Source organism: Acanthochromis polyacanthus, chromosome 7 (assembly GCF_021347895.1).
Source record: "Acanthochromis polyacanthus isolate Apoly-LR-REF ecotype Palm Island chromosome 7, KAUST_Apoly_ChrSc, whole genome shotgun sequence".
Lineage (NCBI taxonomy): Eukaryota > Metazoa > Chordata > Actinopteri > Pomacentridae > Acanthochromis > Acanthochromis polyacanthus.
Window position 1 is genome coordinate 7,047,485 of NC_067119.1, and position 14,527 is coordinate 7,062,011.

The 14,527-nt window shown below is 39.1% G+C and overlaps 1 protein-coding gene across 1 annotated transcript; it reads right to left on the reverse strand.

Moving 5' to 3' along the window:
* Positions 1-1,377: 1,377 nt before the first annotated feature.
* Positions 1,378-5,130, reverse strand: dmrt2a (doublesex and mab-3 related transcription factor 2a). The gene is made up of 3 exons (XM_022195039.2): positions 4,724-5,130; positions 3,043-3,145; positions 1,378-2,684 (listed from the first exon to the last, which is right to left on the reverse strand). Exons 1-3 carry the CDS (start codon positions 5,096-5,098, stop codon positions 1,591-1,593), a joined length of 1,572 nt encoding a protein of 523 aa, XP_022050731.2. The 5' UTR covers positions 5,099-5,130; the 3' UTR covers positions 1,378-1,590.
* Between the last annotated feature and the right edge of the window lie 9,397 nt (positions 5,131-14,527).

Consider the following 14,527-nt stretch of genomic DNA (forward strand, 5'->3'; position numbering starts at 1 on the left):
TTATCAAAGGGTCGAGTGGTTTTGGCTGCAGATTCATGCCGATGAAATGTGAACATTTGTGCCAGAAAGAAGAGATTAGTGACTTTTTTTTAACCTCCCTTCTTGTTCATTATTGCACGGATCAGTGTTCTGCAGCTCATGTGAAACCCGTGTTTGGAGCTGTCTTTCAACACACACACACAGAGAGAGAGAGAGAGAGAGAGAGAGAGAGAGAGAGAGAGAGAGAGAGAGAGAGAGAGAGAGAGAGAGAGAGAGAGAGAGAGAGAGAGAGAGAGAAACACACACTCTGAGAGGCCGTAACTGGAAAGGAATGAGTGGAGAAACGCATCTTGAACGGATGAGATGATGCTGCTCTCAGATTTATGGGCCGATATCACATTTCAGCACAGTTAGTCCACATCCACACTTCACTTATGTGTTTTCTTTGTGTGATTTGTGTTTATGCAAAAAGACTGTCATAAAGAACAATCCTGGAATATTCTTTTAATCATTTTTATTGAGCCTGTCTTTGCAGCTGTAGCTTGTTTTGCAACAGATTCCTTATGACATTTACTTGAAACAACTTAATGAATTGTTGAACAGTTACTATGAAGACACTGCAACTTAATTTAGTGCCCCAATAAATTATAAAGATGCTTAAATTAGATCAAAGATATAACTGTGCTGCATTTATTTAAAATATTTCTAAAATTATACTGGATTTTCAAAGTAAAGTTGCAGTACAATTCCCCTAAATTAATATGCAATAAATCAAATTTTAGCCACTATTATATTTGCAGAACTAAAATATGCAACTTAATTTTACTTTTTTTAAAAATGCAATATTTCTGTGCATGAGATATGGCATATTTAATATATAATTATGTCATGATATTTAATATGGCCTATGTTTAGGGAATTATCTAGCATCTGCTGATCTTATTTTGAAATGTCAGTCAAAATTGCACTGTATTTTTAAAACATTTAATATGCACAAAAACTTCAAAGTGCCCGAGATGATAGAACATCTCTAGAGAACATATTTAACAACATTTTTAATATTGGAACATGAAAAACAGGATACAAAAATATTTGCAGCATATTTGTTTTTTGCTAAATTAATCATATTGTAACAAAAGTGTTTTCTGCATGTTTTTATATGTAGTTTGGGATCAGATCTGAAACCGCCTGTTTGGTTTTCCAGTTTTTAATAAGCACCAACCTGCAACCACAGTCATTTATGAGTCGGTGCAGACTAACTGCTGACCTAAACAAAAACCTGCTCGCAGTTAAATGTGTCATAACTTGAGCATAAAATGAAATGGGAGACCTTTTATGGAAAGAGTTCAATCTTTTAAAGTTTATTGACATGAGGAAAACATCGGGATAATGTTTAAATACTCTACACAATAAAGTTATTAAAACATGCACATGGAAAATATAATATACTGTACATAAATATTACACTGAGAACAAAAAAAAGTCAAACTGGTCTACTTTCTAAAGCAGTGCCTGTGTTTTTCCATATTGACCCCAAAACCACAACTAGAGTTGATCTCTTTCTGAGACGAACCTGACGTTTATAGTGCAAGAAAAGACACTTAGTGGACGTTAATGGAATGCTCGGCTCATGGCGGGCGTCGGTCGCTTCAGTATGGCCTCCACAGAGAAGGACAAAGACTCGCTGGATGCCATCTTGGTCCCCACAGGTTTGGACAGGAAGTCTTTGGCGTATCTGTCTGTGATCTTTACAGCCTGGATGTCCTTGGCAGAGCCCTCCCTGAACTTGCGGGCGGCCTCCTCTAAGAGCTCTTTGCAGTACGGAGCTCGGAGCTCTGGCCCGGACCCGCCGCCGGCTTTTTCACTCAGCGAGTGCTGGATAAGGGAGTGAAAGGAGTTGAGTTTCATGGAAAGCTTGTCCTTGCTCGGCTTGTTCTGGACTTGGCTGGAGTTTTGAGAATGTGGGTTGCTGGGGAAGGACTGTCCAAAGCTCCTCTTAGGCGGAGAGAAGGCCGAGCACTCCCTGGGCCCCGCATGTGTGGCACCGAGAGGTTTGGGATCGGCCCGCTGAGGGTCCGAAGAATCCTGCAGCATGGCGGCTCGGGATCCCTCCAGTTTAGCAGCCAGAGCCGCCTCCTGTTCAGGCGGCTGGCTCTCTGCGGGCATCACTTTGGGCTCCCAGACGGCGCCCGGCTTCATGTTCTGCACCGCCGTGGCATTGAACAGACACTGCTGGTAGAGCAGAGCATCGCCCAGGTTGGCGGCGCCACGGGGCCACATCATGAAGCCGCCTCGGGACGGCTGCAGCGGATAATGGCGGTAGGTTGTCGCCACGCTGACGTTGGAGGAGATGAGCTCCACGTTGGCCGAGCCGGACGGGTACTGCATGCCCAGATCCAGGCAGTTTGGACCCAGGAAGCTGCACAGCTCTTTGGGCTGCGGCTCCACCTGAGCGGCGGGCGAGTAGGCCGTCTTGTAGGAGTTGTACTCTGCGGCGTGGTGGACCATGCTGTTGGGGAAGAGCAGCGATCCAGGGGCCGCCTGGCTGTTCTCCATCAGCTCTCGCTCTTTGTACTCGCGCTCCAGCATGATGGTTTCCAGCTCCTTGTCGGCGAAGGCTCTTCTCTTCCTCATGCGATCGCTCAGCGGCGGGGGGAGGGACGGGTTGGTCGCCAGGAACGGATCAGACGGCACCGGACGGTATCCTGATGCAGAAAAAAACCAACATTTGATTCACGTTTTATGACATTTAATGTGTTTTGAATTATAGGTGATGCCAAGCATGCCTGCAGAGACATTCACACCACTGGAGAAAAGGACGACTTTTACTTTTACTTTAAGAGATATTAGTCATACTGTGTGTTTGAACAGAGCAGAATTAGTCAATTTGTCGCATGCCAAAAGGTTTACAGCTTGCAGATGTTAGCAAGACCTTATCGCTGTTTTGGTGTTAAAGAAAGAAAGATGGAAATCTAACACAGAAGAGAAAGTTTCATCAGAGTCAGGGCAAGCTGGAAAACATCAGAAACATGTTTGTTTTGGTCAGATCTGCTGCCTTGTTACCTTCGAGGATGCTTTTGGCGAGCATGGTGGACGGCCGAATGTGTCGCTGATATATCGTCCTCCTCTCGGCTGGAATTTGTTTCCCAGATAGTCCTTTCTTATCCTAAGAAAAATGGAGAGAAGAGAACATACTTTAAACATGCTGTCAGGATGTTTTTCTTGGTTCTCATGTAAAGTCTGATTTGTCACAGCTGAGGTCCAAGTCGTGTGTGTGTTTGGATAATATGAACCGACATCTTAATAATAATAATCCAAGGAAATATGGGTCATTATACGCTTTTCTGATGTTACTACGGTTATAAAATCTGTTGTTGAATAGCTCAAAGCCGAATCACTGTGCTTAGCTCCAGTTACTGTAGAGCTACTGATTAATTTACAGTTAAATATGTTTAATACGCACATTTCTTGGCATTTTAAAGACACAGAAATGACCTTTGCATGCCATTTTCAACATTTAAACACTTAATCCTGACTGCATCTCTTTGAATTGTTTGAATTTGACAAGAATATGTCATAAAACGTCAGCCAAGAAACAAGCACAAACAACATCTGACACACCCTGAATACAGACGGACTGATTCAAACAGCAAAACAAACATCTGGTATCATCTGTAAAACACAGCAGCTGGGATATTTACAGCAAAATTCTCAATTATTTGCACGTAACGGACAAAATAGTTGCAATTTTGCCTCAAAGGAGTGAGATATTTTGTTGTTTAGAATGAAATAAGCTGGTTAAACTGTGCAGATGAGCTTTAATTTGGATGCATTTTTAGTATAGTTGTAAAACATCAATAACCCATAAAGGCTCCTCTGACTGAAATTAACAAGCAGATATACTGTTAAAATGCACACAAAAGGCCTTTTCATTTATCCAACTACATAAAAATAAACCTTAAAACTAGGCCCATTTCAGGAGCAGAAAGTTTCAGTTTCTTGGAGAACAATTTTAAAAGTAACGCTTGATTTTGCAAAAACCAGCACAGTAAAGCAGAAAAGGATTTTCTAGGGCGTGTAACTGTGTCAGATGAATCCAGAACATAATGTGAAGCCATGCAACCACAAATCAAAGCTGATAATTTGTTTGCACTCAGGTCATTTGGAACATCAGGAGCTGTTGTCAGCTCAGCCGCTTTGGATTCTCCACTGAGATTTTCTAAATATCTTAAGAGCCTGTTCACAAACGTCATATTTCTGCAGATATTTCAGCGTTTTTAGATGTAAAAGCAGCTCAGACAAACAAATACTTAAATGAAATGGAACCAAAAACAAGCAGCAGTCAGCTTCCATGTCACTGTGAGGCCAAACATTTCAAGTGCTGCTGGAGGTGCCAGAACTAAAGACAACAACCAGATAATTTACAGCTCCGCCACCTGAGAGGATGTTGAAGTGCTTTAAAACACGTCTGGCGTGCGTTTCCCTCTCAGCTAAAATATGGCAGCCACTGAGCCGCTGGATTCACAAAGTCAACAACAATGCCTTACGGATCAACACGGAACCTGGAAATCCTCCCTGCTTCTTAATGCAAACTCAAATTTGAGCAGCTCAGGCTCCTTGACGGGATTTGATGTTTGTTTAGACTCGAGTGAATTAACTTTTGCTGCGTAAAAGCGCACGGACGCAACACTCCAAGCTGCTAAAAAGCGCACTGCACAGACACCCACTCTCCCTGCCGGCCTACCTCCGTCGCCTGCTGCCTCCTCAGGGCCACCTGAGCCGCCATCACCCGCTGCCGCTCCACCACCAGCAGGCAGTTTGCGCACTGGCAGTCCCTCCAGCGGCAGAAGCGCTTGTGGCCCTTCAGGCAGGACACCACGCCGTGGTTGCGGCACCGGGCGCACTTTGGCGTCCGGCTCAACTTCCTCTGGTCTCCGGAGCACAAGCCGCCGCTGGGTCCCGGCCTATCGTCGACCTTCGCGCCGTCCCCGTCGTACTCGGAGGCGGCCGGGCCGAGCGGAGCAGAGCCGGGGCGGCTGCAGGAGTCCGCCAGGTCGTCGCTCTCCGTCTCCAAACTCTCCACGTCGATCTCAAACTCGCACCCGGTGCTGTCTGACATGTCTGCCCGAGTCCTGCACCGGCTTCACACCCACTTTGTATCTGCGGAAAAATATTAATTATTAGAGCTGCAAGTGCACTTTAAAGAAAATAATCCAAATCACTCACTGGTTCAGCGTCAATGGACCAAAACATCTCCAAATTTAAGATTCAGGAATTATTTTAATTAAACTCAAATGGAATATACTATAAAACAACCTCTTCAGTAATAAAATAATAATAAATTACATTATGATTCTTTCACTAACATCCAATAACCAATGTGGATATATTTTTATTTTAGTTTACATTTGTACAGGTGCAAAAACGCTTGATATTTTCATTTAAAGTCGTCTAAACATGCAAAGATGTAGCCAAAATACAAACAGAAAGAGGAAAATCCTAATTAAATCTAGCAACAGAGAACATTTTACTCACACAGTCCTAAAATGTGCAGCCTTGACAGATGCATTTGATTATAATAATTACAGTTTATTCAAGATTATATAGAATATTAAACTACTAAGAACGTTCATTTAATTCTGTAGCCTACAAATGAACAAATAAACGTACATTGCTGGAAGCCTGAAATATACTAAATCACATCAATGAGGGTTATTATGATATTTTATTTATTATATTTATCACATCAGCTCTCTATATAAAACAAATTAGACTAGCCCAATATTTAACTATGTCTTCTCAGGTGGCATTTAATTAGTTATTTCGTGCATTAACTGTGCCATAGCATGCTTCTGAGTATTTAACTATTATCGTGAAAGTGAAAAGCCTCAATACTGAATCTGCAGCAGCGAAAACACTAAAAGCAAAGTTCGTTTTACCTCCGGGGATCCAGCAGAGTGTTAAAGCGGTGACCGTGTCGTTAGTGCGGTGATGGATGATCCACTCGCTCCACAGTCCAGCCGGTAATTAGCCGTTAATTGAGCGGATGGATGAGAGTCACCGTGAAGCTTCAAACTTTCCTCTGAGGATCAAACTCACCAAGACGTTGCTATGAACCGCTGCGGGCTGCGCTCCGAGCCCGCTGATTGGCTGCCGACAAACACGCTCCGGCTAATAGGATTACGAGCCGTTGCAAGTGGGCGGGGTCCTCCCCCGTCATAAGCGGTAATGGCTAACAGTAATTTGATTACTTTCTTGTGTATTTTTCACGTCTAAAATCAACTGGAGAAGGTATTTAACAAGTAGAAACGTTACTAGGTGCTATCAGTTTAGCTACAGAGCACTAATTTAACTAAATATATTAGCAGCTTTGTCAGTTTGTGGAGTGAAACGCTGTTTTTGTGTCACAATAGCTAATTAGCCTAGCTAATCAAAGCTAGCTTGTGTAACTGACACTTCCTGTAACCCCGCTTCAGTTTCTGTCTATTTTTATGGATAAAATATAATTAGACATAATATTTCTGTTTAGTTTACAGCTGGGGAACACTCTGGCTTTTTCTAATATGTTATTTTTTGATATCTGAAGCAGCAGAAAAATCAGCTATAATTAGCATATTGTAGGTGACAAAAGGTTATGCCTTAGCTGGCATATAAACAGAAACAAAAAAAATATGGTCGCTTTTACTGATTTAAAAGCAAGACATTCTTTCTAATATTACAATAAATATGTACGTCTTGGTATGGCATAAGTTGGCAACTAAACAAGACCTTACGTACAAAAATATCAGTAGTCTATGCAAGAGAATTTTCTTACACAACTAATCTTTCAGCTGAGGACATAACATATACATGTAATGGCTTTTTCTGATCAGTTTTTATATACAGACATATTTATTATGACATTATTCTTATTTTAAAATTCACAAGTTTTCTTGTTCTACAGAATGATCAACTGCAAGTAATATTTTAGCTCACAAATTGCCTTTTCAAGTCAGTGTCCATATAATCTAACATATTTCTTCCTAAATGAATTCTGATTTTTGTCACAAGATGTTGTACAAAAATACAGATAGCAAAGACACAACTAATCCTTCAGATGAAGACAAAAACGCACACATTTCACCCTTTTATGGCCAGTTTTTACATAACCAAACATATTTATTCGGAAGTTATTTTAAATTTAGTTCACAAGATGTCTCACAAAAATGCTAAATTAATTTATGGGGACAAGAAATCTTTCAGCTTAAGATACAGATATTACCATTTCCTCCATTTTAGGTCAATTTTTATATAAACCAGCTCATTTTTTCTTAAATTAATTAAAATTTTGTTGACGATATTTCACTTAAAAACACAGATAACAGATTAAAACCTGCAGGTTGCAAAATGCACCTCAAAAAGTCAACAGTGAGGGTATATTATTAACAGTTCCCATTAGAATATCACAATGATTAATAAACACATATAATGTAGGCTCTCTGTCATGGTTTAAACTGTGACAAAGCAGCGAAGCAGGTTGTTACAGTCTGTCCTGCTGGCAGAAATAACAGGATTATTATCGTGTTTTCACAACAATCACACCTGGAAGGGGAAAATCACTATGTCAGCATGCAGATACACAAAACAAGAGTGAAGTGAAACCCAGCCTTAACCTTTATCTGATCCCACACACACACACAGCACACCTCAATCTCACTTAAAACCTGAAATATAAAAAATAACTTTAATTCACAACCTTTAAAAAAATCCTAAATAGTATCATGTCTAATCTGAAACACATTAAATCCTAGTTTATGCCTTTTCTTAAGCCTTAATCATGCATGTTTCTCCTCTTTCTTTAATGCTTATAATGACCTTTATTATTAGTTCTGATTAAATCCAGTTTATCTTGGAGTTACTTCGGTGGTTGCACGTTTCTTTTCACAGCTGGGTGTAACCGAGGACTCTTGTGTTATTTTTAGAAAAACAACACTGTCGACCACTTTCTAAGTTTGACTCTTTGTTGGCAGATTTCTGACACAAAGACAAAAAAAGACGTGTAACATTTACTCAGCGTGGACTGCCTTCCACGGGAACTGGCAGTGAGACAATGCACACTTCACAGGCCTTTTGTCTGTAATGTGAAATTAATGAAGAGAGCTTTGAAAGTTAAAAGGAGAAGGAGAGGCCGTGTGTCAGCGATGTATTGTATTTTTTGTCCTGCATTTCTTAAAATTACGTTTCGGAGCTTTCACGTGAAATCCACCGATGTGAGGTTTAAAGCTCCGTCAGCGCACCAGTTCCTGCGCTGCGGTTTACATTTAACCCATGAAGTCAAGCGTGTTTTTAAACATTTCTTATCGTTTTGTTTTCTCTAATTAATAAAATAATACTGTAATAATCCTTTCAGGCTCGACGCATGCGGTCTTTGTTTAGAATATGGCTTTTTCTTTACACCCTTTGTATCTTTTTAACGCGATATTTTGGAGATATTCTGGAAGCAGAGGTGTGTTTTATTTCCTTTCTCTAATCCAACAACGTTAACTTGTGCAGGAGTGTGTTTTGTGTCATATTTCAATTTTACATCTCTAATATTTTAATGACAATACATTCCTTTCGTCATTTCTCATTAACTATTTTTACGCACTGTTCCACATTTTTACGCACGGATTTAATGCAGAATCGTTGCTTTAATCTGCTAAAATTCACCTTTCCTCGTGGGTTTCTTCTCTTTTTCCCCCTCCAGATGAGGACACCAGCTCTTAACGGCTCCTCCATGTGTTGGAGGTGAAGACGTCAGGCCTGCAGGTGCAGCCCTATTTGCCACTTGGCCCTAATTTATTACGGAGGTTACGAGCTGCCACCCCGGGCTGCCGTTTCCACTTCAGGAATGCTTTGATGCCGCGGGCAGCCTGGACGGTCGGACAGGAGGATCTGCTGGACCCTCCAGGTGAAATGTGTTGTCTGTGTCGGCGGGATCGTTGCACACAAGCGGTGCGGGGCAGGAGGGCCTCCAGGGGCCCTTGAATGGGTTTCCAGAGGGCTTCTTTTTTTGTCAGGGTCTCTTGGAGGAATTCCAGGCATCTGTTCTAAAGTTCCAGGTTTCAGGGAGTTAATGAAAGAGTGAATCTGAAAGTGAAATTTCAAGGGCTTGAGTGGCCAATGAGGATCCTTAAATAGATTCCAGGCTCCATTAGTGCAACCTTACAGAGATGTTTGCAGGGAACCTTAAAATATTCCAAGGAATTCCAGGAAGTAGTTTTTCTTTGGACTTTTTTTCGGTCCTTGAATAATTCCAGCCATCTGTTGTATAGTTGCAGGTTCCTGGGAGTTAAAAAAGGAGAATTTTCAAGACTTTGAGAGTTTCCAGGTGAAGATTTTGCAGTGAAAAGTCTTGACATTTTTGATCCTTGAAATTGCAGAAAGGGAATTTCATGCGACTTTGTAGGGAATCCTTGAATGAATTGGATGTCTGAAAGAGAATATCTGCAACCGTAAGTTCCTTCCAAAGGTCTTTCGGGGGATCCAGGGACCCATGAGGATTTTCCGGGGAAAAGCTTTTAAATCTCTGACCTTTGAAGTACCAGCAAGGAGTTTCAGGTGTGTTTGAAGGGGTCTTGGAAATTTCTTGGATCCTTGAATGACTTCTTAATATACTGAAGAGATCTATCATGAATTATGAAGTCCTTTGAAAGTATTCTAGACATCTGTTATAAAGCTCCAGGTTTCAGGGAGTTAATAAAAGAGGTTCCAGTGGATCTAGAGGTACATTTCCAAAGGCTTGAGAGGATCCATGGGTTTGTAGTGATTCTCCAGGGGTCCTTAAATAGATTTCAGGCTCCACTATCACACCCTTTAGAGGTGTTTGCAGGAAATCTAAAAGATTTTGCAGCAAGTCTGAAAATATTTGACCTTTGACATTCCAGTAAGACGTTTCAGTTGTCTTAGAAGGGGCGGAGAATTTGTGGGATCCTTGAATGAATTCCAGATATAGTGAAGGGATTTTGAGGTCCTTGAATTAGGATAGATAGAGATCCTGGAAGACGGTTCAGGGACCTTTAAAGGCATTAATATTTCAGGAGTTTCAGTGGTCCAATGATCCCTGAGATGCTCCCAGGAATGATTGAAGACATTATCGATGACATTTTATGGGTATTTGCAGGGATTTAGGGATCCTCGAGGAGCTCCGACTGAGCTTTCAGGGGCTCTTATGAAGGACAGCACCTTTCCAGGAATCCTTGAACAGGTTAACTTTTGTGGTTGGGGAATCTTTGAGTCGTTGAGTATACTTAACTACTGCTATAGTAGTTTTTTTTTAGATCCTGGAATGGATTTCAGGCATTCCAGGTGTTGCTGGTTTGTAAAGTCTTCTAAAAGAGTTCACATGTTTATTTATGGAGCTCTTAAAATAACTCAGACATAAACAGATTTGTCACATTTGTTCCATTTGTGGATATTCAGAAGGATTCTATTTGGATATAGAAAGGAAAAAAATATTTAAATGTTAAAAAAAAGTCTGAAAACGCATTTTGGATCTATAATAACCAATAGTAAATTTCTAGTGATCTTTTAGCAGCGTTTTTATATGTCCAAGGGATGTGTCTATGCAACATTTTTTCTACACCGTTTTGGTTCTGTTCTCTTTCAAAACCAACCACACACACAACAAAAAACTATGAAGATTCAATCCAGCATGACACAGACGTGCACAAACTGAATAAATCTAACGATAGACATCACATGAAACAAGTGTTTTGCATTAAATTAAAACACATGTTAAGCTAAAAACACTAAAATATCTAACAGTATGCACTTCTAAAAGTCTGTATTTATCCCTCAGTGTTTATCTGTAGTGAAATCTGCAGAAACTGATCTGCACAGAAGCTTTGACTGATAATAGTTGATGCATTTTAATGGAAACAACCTGAGAAAGACAGACGCTTTCTCACACGGCGTCCAGTTTACTTTTGGGCTTGATTGAAACAACAGCATCTTGTTGGAAGTGTCCCGCTGTGTCGGCCGTAAAGTGTAACAGGAGCTGTGTATAGACAGAAGAGCAGTGTGGGATCACTGGGGATCCTGTTATGTTAATTAGCCTCTGATGGACCGACAACACATGCGGCTGAATACAAAACCAGGCGGGACAGCATTTGTCTCTGTCTGAGGGGCTCTGACACCTCGACCTCTGCTGGATAATGTGCAACAAACAGGAGGACGTTTTCCTACAGCTGTCCGACAAGTCGCATCCACTGTTTTTACATTTATCTGCTTCATGAGGACTCAAAGCTGTTTACAAACCATTCATTCATTTATATACACAGTGATTTAGTGATAGTAGGTGTCAATTAGGATGTTTAATCTGGAGATGGAGAGAAGAAATCCTAAATTAAATTATTTCAGAAAAACTTAAATTTAAGCTTTTTCTCTCACTGTTGAATTTGAATCACACTAATGTCACAAATGCATTTGAACTAAATATTTTTGAACTTTTGAACATAGAATAGACAATTACTTTTGTTCAACACTTCTCTCTTTATTTCAACAGTAAAACCCATATTGGGACTTTTTCTAACATATAGTAGAACATTTCCATGCAGAGTATTTCTTTAAAGGAATCTTAGTTTCACTTGTTCCTGCTTCTTTGTGGAGAAGAATAAATCAATCAATAAAAATAAAGGTGAATTTTACCACATTCAAGTGTCCCACATTATATATTAAAGGCCTCAAGATTAGAAACCTGATATTCTCATTTTGTCCACTAGATGGCAGTCTGCAGCTATAAAAGAGGAGTATTGTCTCTTTCAGGAGGAAGTCAGTGTAGGTTTACCAAAAAATTATATATAATAGGAAAGAAACAGCGCGTGTCATTGTTTTTGAAAGCTTGTTATGTGTGCTGCAACAACTTAATTATAAACTCAACAACTACAATAGTTATTTGATCGATAGAAGTGTTATGTTGCATTAAAATAGGTCGAAAGTGTTAAATTTAAGGTGACAGGTGTTCCTGCTTAATCTGACAGCAAGAAAAGGTCCAATATTTTAACTTTGTGAATGACAAATGATTCAAAACAGTCACGAAGTTAATTATGTCAAAATAATTTAATTTATTTCACTAAATATATGCCTTCTAGGGGCAAAACCCTCCACATGTTTAAATTAAATCCCAGTAGTGTCAGAAATATTCACATTCTGAAGTAAAAACACTTTAAAATACTGAAAAAAAAGAATCATGAAGCATAAAGAATAAATTCAGTCAACTGTAAAATTGTTATATTGTTATAAATCCTCATTATGTGTTCAGTAATGTGAATATTTTAGTGGTGTGCAACAAAAAAGGGAGTATTTTTTTTTAAATTAAGTGTTTAAGCATTTGGTTTTTCATTAATTTCTTTAAACTGACCTTCAGTTTCAGCTTTATTTGTGTAATTTATTCTATTATTAATCATGTTTTACAAGCCCTGTGTGTGTTTTGTGTCCAAAAATCTTAATTTATAAAGTTAGAAGTGCAGTAATAAAGTACAATACTTCCTTCTTAAAATGCGGTGGAGTGCAGTACTTTAGTACACATACTTAGTTTCATTCGATCACTGTCAAATAGTGTAAATAAAATGAGATTTATAGTTGTATCTCTTGAGTTTTAGACAAACTTAGAGGAAAAGTGACAAAATAAATGCCTTCCTTCCATTTATAAACAACTGCTGAGGTGTTGTTGAGCAACAATGTGCAGATTTTAGAAAATCTCTGACGGAAACACCGTCTTCCCTTTTTCTGCTCTGAATGAAAACGATTTTTCTGAAAGTTTTTGTCTCTTAAGTAATTTCCTAGTTGAATTTGCTGCTTGGAAAAACCTCTTCAGCTGTAATTTAAAGCTGAAAGTGTTTTGCAACTGAAAGACTTAAATCTGTTTGTCTTTCTGCAACATGTGGGTGAAACATTTCTAACTTAAATCTATTCAGAGCCAGGCGTTTGATGTGGGTGTTGATGATGAGCAGCACCACTAGATGGCAGCATGTGAAAGGATTTAACAAAACAGGTGAACCAGAGGGACTGAAACTACAACACCTGGACAAATTACAAAGCAGAGAAGCAGATCACTGTGGATGTTGTGAAAGTTAGCCATCAGCTTAAAATCATTTCCTGCACTTCTCTCTCATAATAATTAAGGTCTCCAAGAAAAACACAAATCAGTTTATATCCGGGGTGGTAAAATCCACAAAGTCTCATTCAAAAAAACTGTAAAAGAAATGAGTTTCTGACTATTGTTGTCTAAAAAGATGACCAGCTTTGTCTTTCACTGATAAATGTCTCGACCATGTTTTGCATATTAAATGAAAAAGCCACAGAATACTAATCTGTAATTTGTTTTCATCTATTTTGTAGCTCCGTCCTCTTTCTGTAGGTGAGGTTCGAAGCTTCTTGTGTTTACAAGCGGAAAGTTTACGCCAGTGTTCATTAGAGAACAGAAAAGACTTTAAAAAGCTGAAACACATCAGGCTTTTGTGGCAGCGATACTGATGAAGTTAGACTAAAAATGAATGAAAGAAACAGCGGATAATTTGAGGTTTCAGTCTTGCTGCCATCAAGTAAAGAGACGCAACTTTTTGAGATTAACAGAACTAAAATAAAGACATATTTAGCATCTGAAGCTGGTGTTAAACAAAGGATGTCCCAAACTTCTTAAGTAAAAACTGTTGTCACTATAGCATATTTATATAAAGAGTTAAGGATTTTATTGACCTGCAGAGGACTGTCTGATTCTTCTCATCCAGCTGCTTAGTGTTGTTGGACTTACTAAGTTTTAACCAAGGTGCTTCTTAATTTTGCACCAAAAATCTGCAATAAATCATCTTAAACAGCTTCAAATTTCTAATAACGTGAATTTATACAACTCACTCTTTTCTGTGTTCGACCAGCGGCTGCAGAGCTACAACCAATGCAGATTAATGCGTTCTTTTTTGAAAGCAGAGTGAAAATAATAAGATTTTAGTGCCCCATTTAGCATCTTTAAGAAATATATAAACATTTAATCCATGCACAACATGCCACACTTCTGTTTAGTCATGTTAGCTGCTCCTGTGGGAACCTGTAAGAATATGAACAAATATCTGATGACAATATAGCAACATAAAGTCATAATAAATGCCGTATATTCATTTCTTTAGTGTGTTTTAACCCCTTTATTAGAGATTTGCCTGTAAATATGGGCTCTTCAAGTGTTGCTGTCATTTTTTAGTTCATGTGTAAATGTCTTCATGTAATCCTTGTACTGTTCTTTTGCTGCAAAATGTGAAATGCTACTTTTTAAAAACCATTTTAAATTTGAATGTACAGTTAAATTCTGGAGTGTGTAGATAAATGATCACAATGCTGCATCTTTTGCTGTTTAATTTGAAATAATGCAAATTAAACAACAATAAGCAGTGAAGCACTTCTTTACCACAAGTCAAACTGTCACTGAATATGTTCATGTAATGTTATTTTATATACATTTATCATAGAACTGTAGTGGATAAATCCCATCTGTGTGTAGATGAGCGGAAGAACAACACCTCTGAAGAAAGCAGCCTGA